The 24740-nt window shown below is 37.3% G+C and overlaps 3 protein-coding genes across 3 annotated transcripts; 1 reads left to right on the forward strand and 2 right to left on the reverse strand.

The window, feature by feature from the left end:
• Nucleotides 1-3: 3 nt before the first annotated feature.
• On the forward strand, nt 4-9193 carry LOC111778385 (serine/threonine protein phosphatase 2A 55 kDa regulatory subunit B beta isoform-like). Its single transcript, XM_023658174.1, has 14 exons — nt 4-271; nt 1890-1993; nt 2098-2196; nt 2318-2437; nt 3029-3226; nt 3642-3733; nt 5204-5322; nt 6036-6159; nt 7305-7428; nt 8006-8074; nt 8170-8261; nt 8344-8421; nt 8491-8561; nt 8672-9193. The coding sequence occupies exons 1-14, from the start codon at nt 160-162 to the stop codon at nt 8806-8808; spliced, it is 1539 nt and encodes a 512-aa protein (XP_023513942.1). The 5' UTR covers nt 4-159; the 3' UTR covers nt 8809-9193.
• A 979-nt stretch (nt 9194-10172) lies between these two features.
• LOC111778388 (ubiquitin carboxyl-terminal hydrolase 6-like) lies at nt 10173-18743 on the reverse strand. The gene is made up of 18 exons (XM_023658175.1): nt 18563-18743; nt 17852-17997; nt 17637-17672; nt 17451-17558; nt 16213-16313; nt 16019-16142; nt 15233-15292; nt 15084-15151; nt 14745-14795; nt 14102-14210; nt 11673-11761; nt 11450-11519; nt 11276-11356; nt 11101-11196; nt 10972-11020; nt 10768-10890; nt 10603-10677; nt 10173-10491 (listed from the first exon to the last, which is right to left on the reverse strand). Exons 1-18 carry the CDS (start codon nt 18570-18572, stop codon nt 10436-10438), a joined length of 1452 nt encoding a protein of 483 aa, XP_023513943.1. The 5' UTR covers nt 18573-18743; the 3' UTR covers nt 10173-10435.
• An 804-nt stretch (nt 18744-19547) lies between these two features.
• LOC111778530 (RWD domain-containing protein 1-like) lies at nt 19548-24726 on the reverse strand. The gene is made up of 11 exons (XM_023658422.1): nt 24567-24726; nt 23934-23999; nt 23759-23826; nt 23155-23188; nt 22962-23031; nt 22710-22767; nt 22096-22224; nt 21768-21859; nt 20225-20309; nt 19921-19999; nt 19548-19840 (listed from the first exon to the last, which is right to left on the reverse strand). Exons 1-11 carry the CDS (start codon nt 24571-24573, stop codon nt 19797-19799), a joined length of 732 nt encoding a protein of 243 aa, XP_023514190.1. The 5' UTR covers nt 24574-24726; the 3' UTR covers nt 19548-19796.
• Between the last annotated feature and the right edge of the window lie 14 nt (nt 24727-24740).

Raw genomic sequence — 24740 nt, forward strand, 5'->3', positions numbered from 1 at the left:
TTTTTTGTNCTGGGTTTTCGAAAATCGTTGACGGGGTTTGTTTCCAAGCTGTGGTTTTTGTAAACCCAGAAAGGGATCTTCGATGCATTGATTTGATTTGGTGGATTTGGATTTTTCCTATCTGGAGTTGCTTGGATTTGCGTTTTTTTTCTTGGCGAAATGAATGGTGGAAACGAGGTCGTTGCAGCTCAGGCCGGCCCGCCGCAGCAGCTGGACTGGAAATTCTCCCAGGTCTTTGGCGAACGTACAGCCGGTGAAGAAGTTCAAGAAGGTACTATTCACTTTCTACTATAATCCAAATGTTTTTTTTTCCCCCATTTGGGGTTTCTCGATCCAATTAAAATTTGGGGGCATCCATTGCAATTAGGGTTTTTCGGGTCTCCGATCCGTTACAGATTGTATGTCGTTCTGTTAATTTGGAATCCTGTTGTGGATCTCTATCTCGCTCTGTTAATTTGCTGGGAATTTTTGGTTTGGTTCTGTAATGAGAGGGAGTTGAGCTTGCTAATTTAGATGTTCTTCTAAGATTGTGCACAGCATTGTTCCTTTTGTTGATAGGATTAGTGACAAGCTTCGAACCTAAGCCTGGTGAGTGAGTTCTGGAATAGCTTTGAGTTTCTGGATTGAATTTACTGTAAGTGAATGCAAAGAGCATTGCCCAACTGTGTGGAATGACTCGTCCCTGATATGATATCTCTTTCATCCATCCCCCATTCAATATTATTTGAAAGCTGGGTAATTTTAATGCAATGTGTCTAGCTTTCTGGTCAAAGCCAAGCCTGAAAAATGTTTGGTTCCTGTTTATCTGGACGTTCCCGTATGGTAGAATTTTGATTCTTGGTGTTTGCTAGCTGTGGAGCTGGGTTTGGATCTTCATTTCGTGATGTGAAAACAGAATGCAAGTAATATGACAAAAAGTGTATCAAATTTTGTATCATGAGCCGAGAAGTGTATTAAACGTCCTGCAATGAACTAACCTTTAACAGATTTATGTTCGCAATCCACTTTTGGAATGTGATGTTGTATGTATATTACATGAAGCTAAAATGGTGTCTGAGGCGTTCTTTTTGAAATTGTTGTAGAGAAAAATTAGAATATTTTAGAGAAATCCTAAGATCTGTCATCATTTTTGGGAATGAACTTGATTTCTTTCCAAGGAAAGTTTGGTTTCTTCATTATAAAAGAAAAAAAATTTCCCCTTTTTCCTAGAGTGCTACAGCTGAGCCATGTTGTAACAACTACTCCCCTTTATGATCTGCGTTGGTGGAGAGTATTTCTTTTTGCCTCTCGTGGCTTTATGTTATTAGGACAGAAGTCGTATTTTCGTGACCTCTGTTGTCTACGTTTCTCTCTTTTTACTCATTATTATGCGTCTTGGGCTCCCAGATGCTTCTTTGTGGAGTCTTCAAACTTCTATTGCCTTTCATGGCTCAGCTGTTTCGTCTCTCATTGTACCACTTCCTTTCCTTTTCCTAACTGAAGAACTCCTTGAGATAATGATCTCTGTTGTAGGCCCTCACTCCACTGTATGAAGGTAGTGGTGAACTATCAAGCTTGTTAAAGATATCGTTCATCGTCTGTGTTTTCATCTACATTTCGGCTTTTATTTTGAACAATCAAGTTATTATGGGAATGGGCGTTCCACATCAACTCACTTGTGCCAACATGAAAAGATGTCTCTCTCAATCTATCTGTGTCTATCTAGCTTTGTAATGGGTTTGGCTGCTTGGATCTGCAATATATGAAAATGTTTTAATATGTTATCGTAGCCGTTTCTGCTTAGTTAGTTTAAAAGCAACAAGTTGATGCATGCTGTTTCCATAGTTCAGTTATCTTGATTTGTCTTTGTATGAACTTCTCAAATTTTCTATTCATCTCCCTTTTGGCAGTTGATATTATTTCAGCAATTGAATTTGATAAAAGCGGGGATCATCTTGCTACTGGTGATCGTGGTGGCCGGGTGGTGCTCTTTGAGAGGACGGATACAAAAGATGTTCGTTTCTTGGAATCATGACTGCTTTGTTATTTCGTCCCTAATATCTTTATTGCTTCTTGTGTTCTTTAGTATCTAACTCTTTTTTCCATTTAAACTTGTAGCATGGTGGATCTAGAAGGGATCTGGAGAGGACAGATAATGCAATTAGCAGGCATCCAGAGTTTCGTTATAAAACAGAATTTCAGAGTCATGAACCTGAGGTATTCTCTTTACCATTAGTTTTGTGGTTGATTGTTACTTTTATTTGTTGGATGAACGATGAACGATGAACGACTTCTATTGCATTTATATTTATTATTCATTTGTCTTGCTTTTTATCAGTTTGACTATCTGAAGAGTTTGGAAATTGAGGAAAAAATTAACAAAATCAGATGGTGCCAGCCAGCTAACGGTGCCTTATTTCTGTTATCTACTAATGATAAAACTATCAAGTACTGGAAGGTAGGCTACTGCTTTTATCTCTTGTTATCATTCTATATGGTGGACACTGGATTTGATAGTTGGTTTTATGTTTTAGAAATTACACAACAAAGCCCACAAATATCTTGGACACTGGATTTCTTTTATTTTTTTTCTCAATGAAAGTTCATTTTTTTCATAAGAAAGGTTTTAGCAATTATATCAAATATCTTGGTTGCATATTTCTGGAGCTTACTCGGTTTAATCCTCATATTACTTGTTCTTTAAGGTTCATAAATTTTGAAGGGATGAAACTTAAAGCTTTATTTATGGTAGTCCAGTAGATACCAGGGGCAGACGTTTTTAGATTATCATGTCCATCGCATTTCAAAATTTATGAATTGCTAATGCATAATGCAGAAGAATTATTCTAAACTTTGATGATTCTCTCTTTAAGTTCATCTACAATGAAAATGTAAGGTATTTTGAAACGAGTCAGAAGACCCTTTTCTCTCTCCCCTACATGAACATGAAAAATCAACCACTTTCACTTATATTTGTCCTTTTGTAGTCTTTTTGCTGGTGTTTGTTCTGCACCATTTACTTCTTTCTTTTGTTTCGAGTGTGGATCAGGTGCAAGAAAAGAAGGTAAAAAAGGTTTCTACCATGAATGTGGATCCTTCTAAATCTGCTGGAAATGGCAGCAATGCAAGTTCGAGCAATTCAAGTAGCTCTGGAACATATCTTGCAAATGGAGGATCCCCAGATCGGTGTCTCAATAATGACCTCTCATTTCCAGTAAGGGGCGTACAGTCACTACGCTTACCAGTGGTAGGCCCTCACCCACTTTTATTAATGATCATACATATTGCTGTTAGTTTCATGCCATTCACGGTGGTGCTATTCATACTAATAGTTTCAGTAGACATTTGCTCATTATTGGTTACTTGTAGTTAAGTTTTTGTTTGATTACTGCTTATTTTTAACTAAGGTTTTGTTTGATTAGTGGTTATTTTTAATAGATGTTTTGTTTTATGTTATTTTTATTTTTAGTTCTCTCTTAAAAACTGAAGTTTGTTCACTAATTATTTATTTTTTACTTCACTTTTTGAAAACTCTCGACACCGCCAATTCTTTTTTTTTTATTATTATTTTTTCTTTTCAGTTAACAGTATTCTGTAANATCTACTGTAACTATTGTTTTCAGTTATTTTTGCCTTCAGTTCTTAAGCTACTAGTTTTGCAGGTAACTACCCACGATACTAACCTGATGGCTAGATGTCGAAGAGTGTATGCCCATGCTCATGATTATCATATCAACTCCATCTCCAATAACAGGTTTGGTGTCTTTCGCTGGAACCCTAAGTTTTCTTATTAGTACATTCTGTTAAACTTTTTGAATACTTGATAGAACATTCTCCTTTGATAACCTTATGCCCCCCCCCCCCTTGAGATAATATGCGCTAAACTTGTTTCAGCGTCTTGCTTTTTCATTTTGTGTGCTAAACTTGATAAACCTATGCCCCTTGAAATAATACGTGCTAAACTAGTCAGCGTCTTGCTATTTGATTTTAATGTTCCTTTTATCAAGCACATGAGTATTTGATCTTGTTAAAGTGGCATAATTACAATGAACTGTTATTTTAACTCTCTACCAGTTACAGGAAAGATCTAATGATATCTCGTGGATCCCAAGAATCCCTAATTTTAAGTCCCCAAATCACTAGTCGAGGCATTTTCCATGAAGTTTCTTTGATATGTTGGTTCGTAAAACTTTGTAAAACAAACAGATGGCCGCACAGTGTCTGAAGGATAAGATCGTCAATGCTTCCAGCGAATGAGAGCTGAAAAATTCTACTAAAAAATATAGTCAATCAGCATCCTCAACATTTTTCTCTGCAAAAATTAACACTTGCTCAGTAAGAGAGCACATAAACAATTTCTTTTCTGAATCGTATCATGGGTATTAAGACCCCTTTATGTGAATTTTGAGAAGACCTCTACTTTCTTTCGCTCTTCAGCCTTCCACCACCTACTACATTTATGAAATAGGATAACCTAATTTTCTTTTGCAAATTATTGAATTGAGGTTGGCAAGAAAACTGCCTAATAGCCACCAGATTCTGGAATTTCGGGCATTGAAAGGCATTAAAATTCCTTCAAAATTGATCATTTTTGCTTCTGGATCCTTTTAAACTATTAATTGTGTTTGTGCTCGAATATTGTTATGTTTAAAGAGGCTCATGACATAGATTACTTATATCACAATAGGGAAGAGAAAAAAAAAAAGTGATAATACAGAGACTTGAAGTTGGAATTTCCTATTTTGATGACACCTTAAATTTTCCCAACTCTCATTACTTCTAACTGTTCATAGGAGTTAATGAATTCATTCAATTTCAACCTTTACATTGTAACCCTTGAATAGTGAAGGGAGATTTATAATGGAAATGTTTCATTTTGGTTAGCTTTTTCCATCTCCTCTCCACGTCTGCTCGGGTTTTGTCAAAATTTTCATGTCTTTAGTTTGTATATGTGTGTGTATGTATTCTACGTGTATGCAGCCATGAAATCAGACATCTGTGTGCTCACACTCAGTTGACATGTATATATGTGTGTTTATTGCTTTTATGTTTTTGGCGATGAAGTCTTTCTACTGTAAATTAGGTTTGTTGAAGAAAAGAGAGAGAAAGAATATTAGACAACTTTATGATTTACTTGTGGAAATGTGATTTCCATTTACAGTGTCTTGCTGGTTTTTTGCATGGTTTTAGTAACCAATTATGTTATCTTGCCTTGTGTTTATAGTGATGGAGAAACTTTTATATCAGCTGATGATCTGCGGATAAATCTTTGGAACTTGGAAATTAGCAATCAAAGTTTCAATATTGTTGATGTCAAGCCTGCTAACATGGAGGATCTGACTGGTAAGGTGTTGAAGTTCTGGTCAGTAGGGTTGGGTTTTCCTTCTGGTGGCTGTTATTGATATATATATAGGGAGAGAGTGTGAGAGAGATTTTCTGACTTTGGGAATGTAATTTGTGTAATCACTCCATTTTCAGGATTCTTTTCTCGTTTATTTCTTTCTTTCTTCGTTGTGATATCCCACATTGGTTGGGGAGGAGAATGAAACATCCTTTATAAGGGTGTGGAAACCTTTCCCTAGCAGATGCGTTTTAGAGCCTTGAGGGGAAGCCCAAAAGGGAAAGCCCAAAGAGGACAATATCTTCTAGCTGTGGGCCTGAGCCGTTACAAATGTTATCAGAGCTAGACACCGGACTATGTGTCAGTGAGGAGGTTATTCCCGGAAGGGGAGTAGACACGAGGCGATGTGCCAATAAGGATGCTAGGCCCCAAAGGGGGTGGATTTTGTGGGATCCTGCATCGATTGGAGAAAGGAACTAGTGCCAGCGAGAACGCTGGGCCCTGAAGGGGAGTGGATTGTGATATCCCACATTAGTTGGGGAGGAGAACGAAACACCCTTTATAAGGGTGTGGAAACCTTTCCCTACTAGATGCGTTAGGAAAGCCCAAAGAAGACAATATCTGCTAGTGGGCCTGGACTGTTACATTCATCCTCGTCTTTTTTATTGTTATCTTTTTAAACTTCAGATTCTAAATTTTCCTTGTGCTTCTATAGAGGTGATAACATCTGCAGAGTTTCATCCTACTCATTGCAATATGTTAGCATATAGCAGTTCAAAAGGATCCATTCGCCTAATTGATTTGCGGCAGTCAGCGTTATGTGATTCTCACGCCAAATTGTAAGTGCTTCTACTGGTTTTAAAAAACGATAATTTCTTCGTATCCTGCATATTACAATTAAAATTCCCTGTAGACCTGAGAACTCATGAGAAATTCCACTTGGGTGCAGATTTGAGGAGCAGGAAGCACCTGGTTCTAGATCNATCAAAGTTTCAATATTGTTGATGTCAAGCCTGCTAACATGGAGGATCTGACTGGTAAGGTGTTGAAGTTCTGGTCAGTAGGGTTGGGTTTTCCTTCTGGTGGCTGTTATTGATATATATATAGGGAGAGAGTGTGAGAGAGATTTTCTGACTTTGGGAATGTAATTTGTGTAATCACTCCATTTTCAGGATTCTTTTCTCGTTTATTTCTTTCTTTCTTCGTTGTGATATCCCACATTGGTTGGGGAGGAGAATGAAACATCCTTTATAAGGGTGTGGAAACCTTTCCCTAGCAGATGCGTTTTAGAGCCTTGAGGGGAAGCCCAAAAGGGAAAGCCCAAAGAGGACAATATCTTCTAGCTGTGGGCCTGAGCCGTTACAAATGTTATCAGAGCTAGACACCGGACTATGTGTCAGTGAGGAGGTTATTCCCGGAAGGGGAGTAGACACGAGGCGATGTGCCAATAAGGATGCTAGGCCCCAAAGGGGGTGGATTTTGTGGGATCCTGCATCGATTGGAGAAAGGAACTAGTGCCAGCGAGAACGCTGGGCCCTGAAGGGGAGTGGATTGTGATATCCCACATTAGTTGGGGAGGAGAACGAAACACCCTTTATAAGGGTGTGGAAACCTTTCCCTACTAGATGCGTTAGGAAAGCCCAAAGAAGACAATATCTGCTAGTGGGCCTGGACTGTTACATTCATCCTCGTCTTTTTTATTGTTATCTTTTTAAACTTCAGATTCTAAATTTTCCTTGTGCTTCTATAGAGGTGATAACATCTGCAGAGTTTCATCCTACTCATTGCAATATGTTAGCATATAGCAGTTCAAAAGGATCCATTCGCCTAATTGATTTGCGGCAGTCAGCGTTATGTGATTCTCACGCCAAATTGTAAGTGCTTCTACTGGTTTTAAAAAACGATAATTTCTTCGTATCCTGCATATTACAATTAAAATTCCCTGTAGACCTGAGAACTCATGAGAAATTCCACTTGGGTGCAGATTTGAGGAGCAGGAAGCACCTGGTTCTAGATCCTTTTTTACTGAGATTATTGCTTCGATCTCTGATATTAAGTTCGGAAAGGATGGAAGATACATTCTTAGTCGTGATTACATGACTCTTAAGGTTTTAATTTTCTTCTTGACGTACATTATTGGCATCTGATATTTGGCAACTGTGTTACAATTTTATCCTTTAGATTGATAATCTTCAGGGTCACTCTCATAATTGCAACCCCACCCCACCCCCCACACAGATAAAAGAAGCCTTTGGCTCATGAATATAACGGTCGGGTTTGTTCATATTGCATAACTCTCTTATTCATGTGCATTTAGAAATTTCCCATAGACTAGATCTGCAACAATAATCCATTGAGTGTGAAGAAAGCATATAATTGGAATTTTGGAGATATTAATTCAAAGAAGATATTTTCTTGTGAATTTGGATTAGAATATATATAGAGTTAATGCTGGGTAATGTCACAAGAAGGTTGTGATGAAGTTTTTCTTGATTAATCTCTTGGGCTGCTTCGTCTTTGTAAATGCCTGCTATACTTAGCTTTGTAAAAAAATTTCTCATAGGAAGTGTTTCTTATGGCGTTTTTCTTGCATATTTTAAAGTTTCAATAGGGTCAACAAAGTTTAGATTGTTTGCGGTTGCACCAGTTATCGTTTTATGAATCGAGTTGTTTACTTGTTTGCAGTTGTGGGACATTAATATGGATTCTGGGCCAGTAGCAACATTTCAGGTTCATGAATATTTAAGACCTAAGGTTGAACTATCTGCCCCTAAACTCAGATTTGAATATTAAATATGCTGCTATCTTTGATTTTTGCTGGTGACATCTTTCTTTGAATATTCATGCAGCTCTGTGACCTATATGAAAATGATTCAATCTTTGATAAGTTCGAGTGCTGTTTGAGTGGAGATGGATTGCGAGTAGCTTCAGGCTCTTACAGGTAAGGTCTTCCGCTCCAGAAAACTCGATATGCCTTTCGTTTTATGTGACATAAATCTTATTTTGTTCATTTGTGTTTTCAGTAACCTATTCCGTGTGTTCGGCTGCATATCGGGAAGTTCAGAGGCTACAACTTTAGAAGCCAGCAAAAATCCAATGAGGTAATTGTTGTGAGTGTGCCTTCATCTGATTTCGGGGTATGCTTATGCAAGTTTGAATTGTACGTGCAGGCGTCAAGTTCAGACCCCTTCAAGGCCTGCCAGATCTCTGAGCAGTAGTATATCACGAGTCGTAAGACGAGGTCTGTGTTTCCCTTCTCTCTATTCCACATATTGACAAACCAAATTATTAGTTCCAGTTGTGTGGCATGCTGTATATTTTACATTCTCCCTATTGGGCATGCCATAGCAGGAGCAGAGAGTCCTGGGAATGATGCAAATGGAAATTCCTTTGATTTTACAACAAAGTTACTTCATTTAGCTTGGCACCCAACCGAGAACTCGATTGCTTGCGCTGCTGCTAACAGCTTGTACATGTACTATGCGTAAACATGGTTATGGTTTAGCAAGAAAACGTAATTGCTCGGTCAACTTTCTCGAGTTTCTCTCGGAGAAAGCTATTTTCCCATTTCCTTCCAGCCATTGAACGTGCTTTTGGTATCCCGGATACAAAGTTGGCTGCCACACAATCCTCCTCCACAAGGTTTATGTTGATTTCTCTGCAGTGGCTGCATCTCATTTTCCTCCTCCCTCGTCCTCGTCCTGACCCCCTCTCCCCCCTCCAATACTACTTAGGTTCTTCTTTTTTTCACTCTTTTCATGTCCCTGTAACTTCTTCTTCTGAAAAGAGAAGGTGCAGTTATGTTTCAGATTGTTTTGGGTTGGAGCCATGAAGGAAAAAAACAAAAAAAAAAAAAAAAAAAAAAAAAAAAAATAATATATAGTAGTCTAGACGCNTTGTAGCTCTCCTACAACAAAAATACTATAAACGAATGTTCAATATTTGCAACCGCGATTAGGCTTAAGATTACGAGGAAAAAGAAAAAGTGTAGTTTCTATTCATAATCTTGGTTGGGGTGAAACTTTTGGTATAACTTTCACAGCTTCATTTTTTCATTGATTCTTTGTGTCATCACTGAGTGGTAATTTATTTTACCCTTATTTATCAGATTTTACTGTTATGTTCTTGCCTGCTGTTTCTGTTGTGTTACATTTAGGGACCAAGTGGATAGCTATAGCTTAACCAGGTGGTGTGAGATTGTATGTTGCCTTTTTTGAGTTCCCTTGAACGGGTTGGATTTATTTGTCAACTTCATGTGAGATGATAGTTCATCAATTACTAATCTGCCTTAATGTGATTTATGTTTTTCCTAATTTGAATTAAGAGTTTTTTCAAGTGGTGAATGACTTGCACAAATTAACGCGGGTTAGATGATGACCTTAGAACATTCATGTGGCCTTTCCTTTTTGTTTCCCTTGGTCATATTTTAAGTACAATGGATATAGTAACTCATCAAAAGCAAATATCAAATAAAGAAATTCAGGAGTAGAGAAATTTTGACTTACAGACAATGTTGGCATATGCTCCAACTATGAGTATTTGAGAGAAATAATTTAGAAAATGTAAGTGAGTGAAAACAATGTTATAAGCTAAAAGCAAAAGGCAACAATGGCTTTGATAGCATATAAGTCGAATAGGGGATATGAGAACTAAGTAGTTGTGCCAAAGATTTCGAGATGCATGGGGTACCATCTTTTTACATACAAAATCCTCTGATGGTTTGTTATTTAGGCAAATCATTACAAACCAAATATCGTTTGAGAACGAGTTATATTGGTTTGGTCATGGTTTGGGTTAGTTTCATGTGCACCACAAGCTTTGAAATGGTTTCCCTGTGGATAAACGAAGCGGGTAAAGCTAATAGTAAAGTTTGCATTGTCCCAAACAGAAATAGAAAACGAGCAATAACGTTTGAGCAGCAAATCAAACAGTGTTCAATGAACCACACATTTCAAGATGACATATTTAGTTCTGAGAAGAGTGTATCTAACCAGACCCCGGCTTGCTTTCAGCCAAGCAGCTATAGAGCAAACCATTTAAGAAATACTTGGTTTACACAGGAAACTTTCTAGCCAACCGTGGAAGCCCTCACGTTAAGTTTGAACGTGATCGAGATCACTTGGGGACAACACGAGCCTTGTACATGCATATATATGCCATATGCCAATCACCTAAAATACACGAAATATCAGAACAAAACGTAACTAAATGGATTGATGTTTGGAGATTGAAAATTCAGGTTACTAAAACAGTCCAGGAATTAGTTCCCATGTGAGCTTTACCTCCACCAGACAGCTTTAAGATGTCTTCTTCTCTCTGTACCATGGGGTTATCATCATCATATTCAATCCACTTCCCTGTTTGAAAGCCATTGATGATAGTTTGTATTTCGAGTAAGCTACAGAATAGTAGTTAATGAAAACGCGTATTCGTTCTAAAAGACTAACCGCTTTCTTGCTTGACCCAGGCAACATAATGCCCCGAATCTGCACTCCTCCCCTTGTGGGTTAACACAGCTACCAAATCATAGATGCCAGTCATTTGTGTTTCCTTGTCAGAAGAAGGGGCATCTAAGATAGATAATCATCAGAAGGTGAGAGTCTAAGATAGTAAGAAGGAAGAACCGATATTCAACTTTTAGAAAGTGGTACCTTCTTGAGGTGCAACACTTAACTGTGCCTCATTCCCAGTAGACGTGCCCTGCATATTCCATGAATTGGAAGTCAAAAGAAGGTCCAAATATAACTAATCAAAGGTTGCGAATGAAGGCTTTGACTCACTTCTCCATCAGACGTCTTCGCATCCTTGTCCGTGGAATCCGAAGTCTTCTCATGGGGTTTCAGACCGAGTTTTTTGTCTTCCTCGTTCCTCAAAAGCTATATTTCAATGAACAAAAGTCAAAAGATCAACTATCCATAAGTTTCTTCTTCAGAGACTAAAGGTGAGAAACTATACCAGTCGAGGAGCTTCCAATTGTTTCCGGAGATCATCTGAACACAAATCAAACACATCTAACTCCAAAGGATAATCCACTTTCTGAGATGAAAAGAAAGATAAAAGGTTATGGAATGCTATACATAAATAAAAACAAGATGGGAAAGAAGGGCATAAAGAACTTATTGGCATTACCCTCAAAATTTTGGCCTTCTGATTTGATTCTCTCTTCCAAAAAAAGCGAACAAATTGAATTGTCAAATACCTTAAGATTAAACCACAAATAATTGTTATATTTTTCTCATGGTACAACGCTAATTTAGAACTGAGCAGGTAGATTTGTCACTGAAATGATCTATTATCAAGGAGGCAATGCAGAACTAAATAGAACTTTAAACGTAAAAAAGATTATCATTACCTTGGCAGGCTATTAATACGAGATTCCTTTAAGAAAATTGCACTTCGCCCCAGTGAAGAAGACACTTTATCTATTTCTGACTTTAAACCCTACAGAATTTCGAAACAAAAGAACATTTGTCACGAAGAAGATTCCTAAAAGTAACCAAGTACTTTGCTGTAAAAGTAAAATAAATAAAGAACACTGCCCTTGGGCTGTAACAGTAAATAGGGTAGGAGTGAGCACATTAAGTCCTTCCCCTCCTTCAATTGAACTAACCCGTTAACCCTAGGACCTCATTTTTATTCTTCACATACTCTCATCTCATGCCTCTCCATCTCATCTACAACCCTGCCGCTCACTCCCTCTCTAACACCACTCACGCCTCCTCGCCCTCTCCAACATCATTCTGCCGCCTCCCTTTCTCCCCTCTCTTGTTCTCCATTCCAAGCCCCATCTCCTCTCTGATGTTGCGGCTCACTCAACCCCCTCTCAAGCCCCATCGGTTGATTGACTGCACCACCAGAAAACAGTTGATTTCCATTTTATGGCATTGGTTTTCCCTCAAAACCGATGGCAACTAATTGATGAACAACCCTAACCCTGAACGACTCAAAGATTACGCTCATTCCAAATGGACCATAAGAAGGCTCTAACAATGATGAGCTATAAAGGACCTCCTTCCCTTCTTGGAGTGACCAATTAGAACAGAAGCAAGCAAAGAGAGTGTGGGTCTACTCAATTTATAGATCTTGAAGCAAGCTATTAATGCACAGCACAGACTACCTAAAAATTCTTTTACAAGCTTGATAAATGGAGAAAAATTTGGTAGATTGATTCCTTGTCAAGTGATTCTAGCGCTTTGTTGGAGAGGGAGATGGTTTTCTAGATGATGAAAAGTGTAGCTATCGAGTGCATTGGAAGTTGGTTCCTTTCCCCTAAGACTTCTTTTTTAAAGATACAAGCTTTCTTGAGAGAAATGGAAGAATGTACAAGGGAAAAAAGAAGAAAAAGCCCATGAATAAAAATCCCAAAAAAACTAAATACAAGAACGAATCTCAGTCCAAAAGAATGAGAACTAGCTGGTAATTACAAAAAGCCTAGTTAACAAACAACCATACAGATGATTCAAATCTATCCAATCCTCGAATCTCCTCACTCGACCTCTTAGACCTTCTAAAGATTCTACTGTTCCTCTTCACTCAACGTCTTAGACCCTCTAAAGATTCTACTATTCCTCTCAAGCCAAGTGTCACACAAAATGGGGAAAAATAAGGCTATCACACAACTTTCCCTTTATCAAGAAATGGAGGGTTCATGAGCACCTCGCCAATATTGCACGACACCATCTATTTCAAGCCATATCCACCCAATGATTCTGACAAAAATGACTCCAAAGGGAGAAAGTGAGCCGACAATCCCAAACAAGATGGCCGTAGTTTGCAGCCACGGTAGGAAAGTGGTTATGGAGATTCAAAAGAAAATTCAATCAGGTGCAACAGAAAGTAGTTTAGAATGAGGCAAGCAGAGGAGGTAGCAAATTTCCATGATGGGTTCTTAATGACTTTTGCAACTATTCTGACTTTCTCATTAGTACTAACTGGGGTGATTTTTTGAAAACTCCACCGGCGAGTCTTGCTTTTGATAGAAGCTATTGTATTTACTAATTTATCATTTCACATACTAAGAAAAACACTACCTTCTAGAAAAAAAAAAAAAAATTACTGAAGGCAGCAAATCAGATTGAACAACGCAGACCGGTTAACTCAGAACCAACAGCTTGACATCCAAAGAGGATGTAAATTATGGACTTCAGACACAACTTCAATGTATTTCCAAAAAATAAAATTCCACTTTAGTAACTGATCACGCAACCATGTAAGTGGTTTTGGTTAAATCAAGTATAATGAAAATTTGAAGTGCATGATAGATTTTCTAAAATTGGATGTTTGAGGACCTTTTAGACACAAAATTGAATGAAAGTTCACGGACTTATTACTCATTTTTAAAATTAGAACTTATTAGACATAAAATAGAAAGATCAAGGAATAGACATGTAATCTAAGCTAAATAAAACTAACAATCATTGAGTTGGAAAAAATCATACCCTAAATACATCTTGTTACCTGACTTAGAAACTTCTCACGTTTATCCATCAGAACTAATGGAAACAGTTCAGTATATTAAAAACATTTTCCCTGATTTCTTTTCACTCTGTCCTTGAGTTTGTATCAAGTTTGAATCTTGTTCCAGAAAACAAAACATTTTTCCTGTTCTCCCTATTTTCCCCATTGTTTCATCATTTGTTTAAACAAGAATGTTGGACGAAAAGAGCAACCAAGTAAAGAACAACCAATTAATGAGTGCCAGAGGATTATTAACCGGTAGTCAAAAAAATGTTGGCACTCAACTATGAGCAAAGAAACAATCTCCAAATTAATAGGACTTACATGCTTTAATCCTTCACTCAAATGGTTCACTTCTTGTGATATATGACATTTAAGTGAATAAACTGATTCTGCTTCTGAACTTTCCTCTCCACTTTCTTCACAACGTACTCTAACACCAGAAAACGACCATCGTCAAATTAACAGGACAGAATTTCAAGAATACGTTTGATTTTTTTTTGTCTTTTGAAAGGAAACTGGAAAGTTGTACAAAAATCTTTTTCCCAGTAGGACCAGTAAAAAAACATTGTGAGTCAGTACAACAGAATGAAATTGATCATTCTGTGGTAAGGATCATCATGATGCATGTTGCATTAAGAAACAACCACCATAAACTACAATGGCAATGGTGAGTGTGTCCGATGAGGAGATTGCCATGAAATATGGTTTTTGGAACAAGGTAAGCCATAAAACGATACATTGACAACCTGGTGCTTCTTATCAATAATATACTAACTACATGCAGAGGGACATCTTGACACGTTTTCATTTGTGATTATCCGAACATAAGTTCGTGAATCCATGGTGATTGAATAGGTGGAGTGGAGAATAGGAAATGAAGATAAATACAGATTAGTATTAACTCTAAAACCACCACTTTAAGGAATATATTTCCGAAATATTAAATAGCTAGCAGATGTCATACCTGCTTACAAGATCAATGCCAAATAGGTCTTTTATAACATCAGGGTTTTCACTGCGAGTAAAGATGACAAAAATTTCAATTCAAACTACATATTTCTTCAAAGAAAGATGAAACAAAAAGAAAAGAATTAAAAAACAGAGATAGGTAGCAGACACATTGAGAGATCCCTCAAGACACACGGCCTGAAAATAACATGTAAGTTAATCTAACCATGGTTCAAGAACCATAGAGGTCAAGAGGAGCTTGGAAGTGTGGATAGACAATATTCTTGTTTTATGCATACATTTTGATTAGCCAAATGAAATTACAGAAAAGCACTAAAAACCAAGATGCAATTACCTTGAACCTGCTGACCTAAGGGACTGAGATAGATTGTATACAAGTTGTGTCCAACATTCTTCAGCATCCTGTCAAATTTAAGCTTTAATTAATATATTACATTTAGGGACTTGGAAGAGCACAGTCAAAATGTTCAAAATCTGAAATACTTGTTGCATGAATGTACTGTTCTGCATCTGGCCAAATTGAGGAAATTTTTTCCGCAGCACCTGGAAAAATGGGACAATAAACAAGTTATTTCCTAATCCAATGCATAAATAACCGTGCTGATAAAAATCTTCCAAAAATAAGTTATCAGGAAATCTAATTTTAATTAATTACAACTAAACTCCAATATATTCTGATTACATACAAAGAAATGAAATGGAAGAGTTACAAATTGACTTCGTGAAGTCAACTTTTCACATGAATATCTACATCCAAAGAAGAAAGGAGTTCAATGTTAGTATCTGGTATATATCATCCTCGAGAAGATTGCCAGATCGGCCTAGTACATGGCTTCAAAAGAAGTATCAAACAACGAGCATATATAGATGAAGATAATCAGAGAGAAATGGTTCCCCAAGCAAGACCCTTTCAGGATGGAGTGTGAAAGACAAAGCAAGACTACTTTAGTTTAGAATCACGCTTCCAGAGCACTTTTGCGGGTCCTTTTGGAAGGAAAAAAACATGATAGGCTCTTTAAAGATAAAATGATAAGTTGAATTCTGATCAAATCACACAAAGCTTTTTGTAAAAACCCTTAGTCTGTGGCATGTGGATGCTTTGTCCCTACTGTCTTTAGGTTGTATTGGCCCTTTTGGTTCATAGAAGTTAACCTTATTTCAGAGAAATGATCAATAATGAAATTAGGAATACTAATTTTCACCCCATCATATGAAAGGAAAAAGTGCTTAAACAGACAAATTTTGAAAAGTTTCATGAAAACCACTAACCATCCAGAACTGCATAGGTGCCACTGCCTTGACACTTCTATCAAGCTCGCGGAATAAATCCCGGGTTGCAATAGTTAACATGTGGGAAGTTTGATCCACATTGTTATGCTCAGCACTTGAGAACCTGATTCAAGCCAATAATTATATTTGTTGCTGCAGGAAGATTTATGAAGAATGCAAGTAAAGGAACTCACTTAATCAAAGCTGACTTGAGCTCAGGAACAGAATGCAGACACTGTAAAGTTGAATTCATGTAACATGTGTTTCCCATATTAAACAAACCAGCACTGTGACCCTGAAACAACGAAGTTTTGGATGAAAATCATGAATCATACGAAATAGTTCAGCATCAAAATGTCCAATTAAACAAAGAATTATTCTATATAAACATAAAAATAGTTCAGACAAATATGAAGAAACAAGATGAAGATATAGAGAAAAATCAGAATGAAAAAATGACAAATTTAGAAATATTTTTGCACAAGTGACCTGCTATGCCTAAGGCTTGGGTGTTGTGGCATGGGGTAGAGGCAAACTCGCCCGTATTTGGTTGAGGAGGTTTTCATCTAAGAGAAACCGTAGATAGCACTAGCTTTTAGTGGATATGGATACCTTCGGACTTCATTTGGATGAGTGGCACACTCTAATGTGGTTGTGAGCATTACCCATTGCCACCCTTGAAAACCATTTACCACTGGTACTTTTTTGCTTTTAGTTTCTTTGGTAGGCATTTGAAGCTGGGAAGATAAATGCTGTGAGAACTTGGGTCTAGCTTTTCTCGGTTTGTTTTCCTTGTTTACACTCTTAAAACGCAACAAGGAGGACTGGAACCGTGACTTAAGAGGAAGTATAAGACCTCCCTATCCACGATGCTCACAAGAGATTGTTTTCCTCGTTTACACAATTTTACCTACACAAAATTTGATTCTATTGCATCCCTTACCTGACTCATCTTCTATCCTTTAACTTATCACACTGGATGAAGAACAATCAAAAGTTCTGTGCAGTGCAATATTTCATTATAGGTTTCTTAGTCTGACAAAATTCATAATATTCTCATTATTTATTGTTATAATTGGGGGCTCATTTTCAGAGTTTCATTTTGTTCTTTTGGGTGATTTATTGAGTTCCTTTTCTTCGAGCTCTTGGTTCCTTCGTACTTGCGTATACTTCGATGAAATTTTTACATTAGCTTCTAAAAGAAAAACCTCACGGTCCCATTATGATGCACAAAACATACATTAACAGTCCATCATCTGGAAACAAACTTACCTTAAATAATATTTTTCCAGTTATCCTATACAATGAAACAACTAAAGGAAACTATCAACCTAATTAAATTACTATCAGGTGGGGACATGGATGTCATTTTATGACAAGAGTATCTGAAAATGGATTCCTGAAACTTGACAGAACATAATAAAAATCTTACAACTGCAAGAACTTGTCCCTCTTCAGTAAGATCTTCTATAAAGACAGGGTCCTTCTCTGGTGCCTTGACAATCTCATCTGCAGTACCCATCATCATTAATTTTTGGCCCTACAAAAGGAGAAGCATGTAAAGAAGTAAACTTGGAACCACAAAAATCTATCAGAAAGCTGTATAACATTAGGCTACCTGTTTTACTCCTACAGTCGACCAATCTGAATCGTCCTGTTCAATAAAAGATATAAGGATCAGATATCACCCATCACTCTGGAAAATCTTACTAAGCTTGATCAGAAACGAGAGAGGTGACATCGTTATTTGTTGGCGATGAATGAGAATGAAGAAATAATAGTTCAACAGCATATTCATCATCCTCAAAAGAAACATAAAGAGATGTCACTAACCTTCAGTATGCCACCCTTAACCATGATCTTCTGCCTTTCAGGAGGTACCCCTGTGAGTTCAAACAACTGGCCCTTGAAAACATATGGGGGCAGGCTGGTGTCAATTTCAACATCTCGGAGCAGCTCCTTTTGCCACTTTACACTCACTAAAAGATATCAATATCCATTTGTCAGATAAAGGAACAAAAAAGGAATTCAGGCAGAAGGGCAATATTAAGATTGACTTAATATGAATTCCACAACTTCTAATCGTTTCTTCCAGCACAACTTAAAAGTAACTAGTTGATCTTTCTCACTTCAAGAAGTTCAAAGTTATAATTTCTTCCCATGATATGATAAGGCAAGAAACTAATCTTAGGCCGAGATGGGTACTAGCAAAAGCATATCATTTCCTTTAACCATATCAACGAGCAACAGCTAGACGCACAGATTAAAAAAAAAAACGTACATCAAGAGAAGGGTGATCCCAAATGAGAAGCAATGGCAAAAGAGAAATGAGGCAATGACAATGGCAATGGCACCAGCAAATAAAACAAAGAGCAAACCAATGAACAAAGAAATTGACAAGGCCCTATCACTAGGAAGGCAACATGGAATTGAAACTTGTCGAAGATCATTGTGAGTAAGACAATCAGAAAATCTGGGATGGTTAAACAAAACAAAGTGAAAAGAAAGAAGAAGTGAAACAGAGAAGCGAGCGAGTGTTGGAACCTTTAATCATGATCAATGGATTCCGACAGAGCGAGAAGAATGGGCGGAGGGGTTGAAGAAGAGTTGTCTTGGAGAAGCGGTAAAGCGGACCTCTGGATTTCTTGCTGATTCAACCAAAAGCATTACAGTTCGCCTCCCAACTCCGATTTCTTTATATACATCGCTTCACATGTTTTTCTTATCAAACGGGTCCAAACAATTACACATTTAAATTAATAATAACAACAATAAAAAAAATATATAGTTTTTTTTTTTTTCAAAAATAAAATAATCCAATCTGTGCTACCATCAATTATCAACCTTTTATAAATATTTTAAAAATTATTGAAATATTGAAAGAATGGTCGACCTGTCAAAACGTCTTTTAAAGTTAGTCTCCGATCTTTCGAATCAGTGTCATGTTTGCTTAAAATTTTTGTGAGTGAAAGTTAAAAAGTGGGAGGAAAAAAAGGGTGAAAATTTACTTTAATAGGACACTTCCCTTTTTGCATCACTTTTCATTTGTCTTATTATATTCAAAATTTATTTCTCCTTTCCGTTTAGTTGGACAAAGAGACTACCTCGACCTGAAGAAAAAAGAGATTCCTTAATCAGAAAGGATATGCAAAGCTGGAAGTATTTTCGGTTAAAAAGATATGAGAAAACTCAAACATTTTTTTACTGTTTTAACCGTTTATCTATTCAGAAACATAGGTTGGTGAAAAAAAATGTCCATTTTAGTATCTTAACTGATTGAACTATGGTTAGATAGTCGAAAGTATATGCTCATAGACTATTAAGTATCTCAGCCAGTTAAACTATGGCCAGATAGTCGTGCGTATATGCTCATAGACTTTAGCTATTTTTCCGTTCAAAAGCATAAATAAGTGAAAGTTCGAACATTTAAGCATCTCAACCAATTGAACTATGGTCAGATAGTCGAAAGTATATGCTCAAACTTTAGCTATTTTTCCGTTCAAAAGCATAGGTAGGTAAAAAATTCGAACATTTTAATATCTTAACCAGTTGAACTATGATGCGATAGTCGATAATATATGCTCATATAACAGAATATAAGAACAAAATGGCTTACTTCGCCACCACAACCTTCCTTTTTAACCAAAACAAGAAAATGGAGACTTGTAAGATCACACAAGTGCTGTCATTTGATCAAAACTAAGCCAAAATTTGATACCATTCTAGTAATGAAGCAAATGAAATGCTTTTTAACTACGGCCTTCTGGATGAGAGAATCTTACTTCTCAGCTAGATAGTGCTCAAGCATGTCTTCCTCATCATCTGCAATTCAAGCAATGTAAAGGGATGATCATTTAAGCATTATTAACAATTCATACAACCAAGTGAGCTAGAGGGAGCACCTTCAAAATCATCCTCATCAAAGTCCAGTTCTTCCTCGTCTTCCACGTCCGACCCTTCTGTAACTGGGGCTGCACCTTTCTGCAGAAAAAAAAAACGAGCAATACATTCAGTTGCAGAAAGCTTTTCATTTATATTATGTTCAGCGCTGCAGAGGCTCTGGTTAAACAGAGATTTCGATAGTTAATCGACCGCATAGTAGCCTTAGAAAACGGTTGTTTGATATTCCTGTCCTAGCGTGATGGACATAAGTATAAGACGACACGTAAAGGAATACAAGCTAGAAGAGGGAAGACGAAAATTTACCGCAGAAGCTCTTCCGCTCTCAAACCACTGTCTACCAGAAAGTTTCTTTTCCTTCGGAGCGGTAAGAGCCGATTCGGGCATTATCCTGCAAGTGATTCATATTTATTTATGAACAGAGTAAAGAAGGGAAAACTCATCCGAATTCAAGGCAGGCAAATTACAGAAAGCTCTCTGATTAGACAAAATCAAAGAAGAGGGGACGGTTTATCGTCTTTGGTATTAGCCACCGAGAGACGGTGCACCATCTAATGTCCTAACTAGCACCCCAATCCCCCAAAGAGTATACATTAGTCAGTAGCTAACGTTTCCGGGTGGCTAATACCAAAGACGTTAGCTTTGGTATACAACCCTTCTTATCCCAGAAAGAATCCTGCTGCTCTCTTTGCCATTCACGTTTGTTCTAAAAGCCGATCGAGTCTCACAAGGAAGAGTCGGTCTTCCAAACAAGACGTATACTAAGGTTTTTTCCATATACAACTGAAAACTCGCATAGATTCTTCAAAGATTAAAAGAGAGAGCCTCGTTACCTATTCGTCCTTCCCAAAAACTATATTTTCACCATTACCCACCACTAACCTTACTCAAGCAGCTTCATGGTCTGTTAGACGAACACGACTCTCCACAATGATATGATATTGTCCACTTTGAGCATAAGCTCTCATGGCTTGGCTTTGGGCTTCCCCAAAAGGCCTCATACCAATGGAGAGTGTATTCTTTGATTATAAACCCATGATCATTCCCTAAATTAGCCGATGTGGGACTTTCATCATCCAACAACTCCCCTCTAACAAAGTACGCCTCCTCTTAATTGAGGCTCAACTCTTTGTCTTAGTCATTTTTTACTATGCCTTCGAGGAGGCTCGACTCCTTTTCTTTTGGAGTCCTTTGTTCGACATTTGAGGATTTACCAATCTATTGTCACGACTAAGTTCAGGGCATGACTCTGATACCATGTTAGACGAACACGACTCTCCACAATGGTATGATATTGTCCACTTTGAGCATAAGCTCTCATGGCTTTGCTTTGGGCTTCCCCAAAAGGCCTCATACCAATGAAGAGTGTATTCTTTGATTATAAACCCATGATCATTCCCTAAATTAGCCGACGTGGGACTTTCATCATCCAACATGGTCCTCCATTGATCTCTTTCCCAAGGGCCTTTAGAGAATTTAGGGGTAGATTGATTAGTCCACTAATTATCATGGTAACACCATATTAGTTCAATAAATGGTCCACTAATTGTCGTAGTGCCTTAACCGCTGAACTATGCATATATTGGCATGGTAACACCATATTAGCAACCACAACAACGTAGCGGTAGTCAATATCTGACCGTTAACACTGCCTAGAAAATCCAGAGAAATTTGGTAGAGAAAACTCCAGCTCCTAGTGATCATAATCAGATATCCAGTCTATTAGAGTATTAGTGAGAGCAATCCACTCCCCTTCACCATATCATCAGTCTATTCTACCCTTCACAAGGAGGACTATAGCAAAAATAGGGTAAAATAAACCACAGAAAAAGATGAATAAATAAATTACTTGGCTCGTTCCAGTGCCATTTCTGCTTCAAATCTTTCTCTCCAAGCTAAAAACGTGTCGAGGGTGACAGGTTCTCCATGTGGTACAATTACCTGCGAGCTCGATGGGAAGTAAAATGTATATGAATTCATTTAAGTAAAATATTCAATGGCCAAATATTTTAAAAGATAGAATAACAGATGCCTCCAAGCCCTGGATGTAACTCATTCTAGAGATAGACACTAAACTTCCAATCCAAAAGTAAAACTATAAATCACGAGGAATTGAAGGGCATAGAGAATCTTTTACAGAAAAAAAAAATTATAATAACGCAAAGAGAGATTCGTACATCTTCTTTTGCCCTCTCTTCTGCCTCGGCAATCTCAAGACTACTTTCTTGACCAAACCGCTCGGATAGCCACTCTTTAGATGATGTGACAAGTGTGTAGATCATAGCCATACCGAGATTTTCAGATGCCTGCCAAAATATACAAGATGTAAATGTCAAGTACACCACATTATCAAATAAACTTACGAGTATTCAAATAACTACAAGTTTCGAAGCATCACAATATTTCGCTTATTAATCATCCAGAACACAATTTTGGAGGAAAAGAATGGGCAACTAAGAAAACTTCATGTGCCGTTTATATAAATACATGACCAGTGAGATTCTTGCTGCTACTATTTTTTCTGTTAGTTCCCAACTAGCTGGAGGGAAAGGTTGAAGGAAATTGCAAAACCGCCCACCAAAGGATTATAAAATAATAAGAACGTAAGGTAAGCATTACACACTCTGATGGAATGCAATCAGATTTCTCAAATGTGCCGAAGGTATGATTTCTCAGTATGTATTTGTCGTATATCATTGTAATCTCCGTATCTAAAAAGGCAGAATGAGCTAGAGCTGATGCTTTAAAGTCCGTTATGAAGCTAAGTCCGATAAGTATTTAAAGGAAATACCTCCTGCTGAAGCTTCTCCCTCAAAATCTTCAAATCTTCTCCAGGGATTCCTCTTATACTGAGAAATAAAGCAAAAAGGCCAGAAATCAGTATACCATTATATTGAAGAAGAGAACATTTTTGTACCAAACTAACTGATCATTACGGAATGCGAGTAGCTAACTTATATGAAATCGTTCGGTTTATTTCAAATTATTGTAGTAAAGGATACACAGGATCTATGTATTTCCATGCATAGTATAAATATACAACCTTGTCACATTCAAAAGTGGAGGTTCATCAGGATATTTCTCTGTATGCGAGAAAATCAAACCCAGCTGAACTGCACAGAAGTTTGGGGCAAGAGCTTATAACCACATGTATTGCAGATCTTATACTAGGACAGTACAAAAATAATTAAAGCTCGAGGTGTATTTAATAGCAAGGTAACTTAAGTAAGAATAACCTGGCATCGTTGTCGATTCATCCATGTCATCATCCTATTGGAAACGACAAAGGAATAAGCAGATTTCAGTACGTCTACTTTCATTTCCAACAATCAGGCAAACAAACAAATAACTCTAAAATATATTAGGTACTAATATTTCATACTTATCTTCAAAACCACAAAGAAAATTGATAACTATTATATCTAATCATTAAAGTTAAAAAGCATTTCCCATATATTTAAGCTGCAAGGGTAGCACGACATAACGAGTCACACCAACGGCCACTAGAAAGATTCACCATAATATTTGAAATTTCGGTTTAAGAAATGCTTCAAGGAATTTGAAAATGTTCATTTCAGAGGTCCTGGTTCGAATTAAAGCTTAAATTGAATCCTAAAGTCTTAAATAACCAAGAAACAAATGAACTCATTCGAACTATATATCCAACATTCCCAACCGTTACACTCCACCTCTCATCCTCTCCCTTCTTTAAAGAGGAAAAAGGAGTACGCACAACTATCAGATTCTTTACATTTCAAGATCCAGTATATCACTTATCATAAGTACGAAGTAGGATGCTTACCATGCACCAAAAACTAGTGGAAAACAAAGACAATGTACCTGTGGAGACAGTGTTATGTGAAAGCATCGACCAGAAGTGTTTAAGCCACTCTCACTTGAGTGAATTTCTGACATTGAATACAAACAGGAAACAGCACCTGATATCTTAGAAGGGAGAAAAGGGAGAAAAGGCAGTAAAGCACTATGAATTTTTAAGGACAAATGTGCCACAAACCTTTGAACTCATCCATAAGTATAGCTTCCAATGCTTCAATTTCCATCTCCTGCTCCTGTGCATAGTCTACAAGAAGAATAAAAGGCAGATAATTAAAATTAATGGGGACATAACGAAAAATCCCATCAAAATATCATCCACCTAGGCACATATACGTACATAAATATACGAACGCATACATACGTCTATCCAGTAGCTATTAAAGTACAGGATTGTATGCTATCCAATCACACACACACTGTTCAAGTCGCATAATCTCGCATTAGTTGGAATACATAAACAAGTTTCTTCAGATTTTATCTTCTTTATTATACTAATCCATTGAAATTCCACATCAACACACTTCCATGATTTTGGAAAACTTGAAATCTGCAAATGGTCGGAATCGTTAACTTAAACCTACAAAGCAGAACACTAGCAGTAGCCGGTAAACTATAGAAAGATGAGCAATATAGCAAAAACCCATATACATATTTATACGATCAGTTGAAAAATATTATCAGAAGTCAGAACTTAAGAACCGACGAGAAGAAACAATCTGTATTCTGATAATGGCAGACTGCATAAAGCAATTTCAAATTTCCTTAACATCAAGACGAATCTGAAAGTAACTGGATAAAGGAAATTACGTACCGGTCATGGCTGCTATAATTGGATTCGGCCTACTTCAATTCCTGGCGCCGCTGAGATGCAATCAGTCGAATGAAGACCTATAAATTACTACTCAAACACAGACGCATAAGGAAATCCCTCAACTCTTCCCTTGGGGGATTTGGTTAAGTAAATCCAATGATGGATTGAGAGAAA

Source organism: Cucurbita pepo, chromosome LG17 (genome assembly GCF_002806865.2).
Source record: "Cucurbita pepo subsp. pepo cultivar mu-cu-16 chromosome LG17, ASM280686v2, whole genome shotgun sequence".
NCBI classification, from domain to species: Eukaryota; Viridiplantae; Streptophyta; class Magnoliopsida; order Cucurbitales; family Cucurbitaceae; genus Cucurbita; species Cucurbita pepo.

Excerpts from the sequence above, each read along its gene's own strand:
- LOC111778385 (XM_023658174.1), top strand. The coding sequence starts at position 160 with ATGAATGGTGGAAACGAGGTCGTTGCAGCTCAGGCCGGCCCGCCGCAG. Across the intron at positions 1,994-2,097 it reads AGAGGACGGATACAAAAGAT|CATGGTGGATCTAGAAGGGA; the intron begins GTTCGTTTCTTG and ends TTAAACTTGTAG. Across the intron at positions 3,734-5,203 it reads AACTCCATCTCCAATAACAG|TGATGGAGAAACTTTTATAT; the intron begins GTTTGGTGTCTT and ends TTGTGTTTATAG.
- LOC111778388 (XM_023658175.1), bottom strand. Across the intron at positions 16,143-16,212 it reads CTCAAGTCAGCTTTGATTAA|GTTCTCAAGTGCTGAGCATA; the intron begins GTGAGTTCCTTT and ends GGCTTGAATCAG. Across the intron at positions 14,211-14,744 it reads GGCATTGATCTTGTAAGCAG|AGTACGTTGTGAAGAAAGTG; the intron begins GTATGACATCTG and ends TTCTGGTGTTAG.
- LOC111778530 (XM_023658422.1), bottom strand. Across the intron at positions 23,827-23,933 it reads ACTTATGGATGAGTTCAAAG|AAATTCACTCAAGTGAGAGT; the intron begins GTTTGTGGCACA and ends ATTCAATGTCAG. Across the intron at positions 20,310-21,767 it reads ATGGCACTGGAACGAGCCAA|GATAATGCCCGAATCGGCTC; the intron begins GTAATTTATTTA and ends AATCACTTGCAG.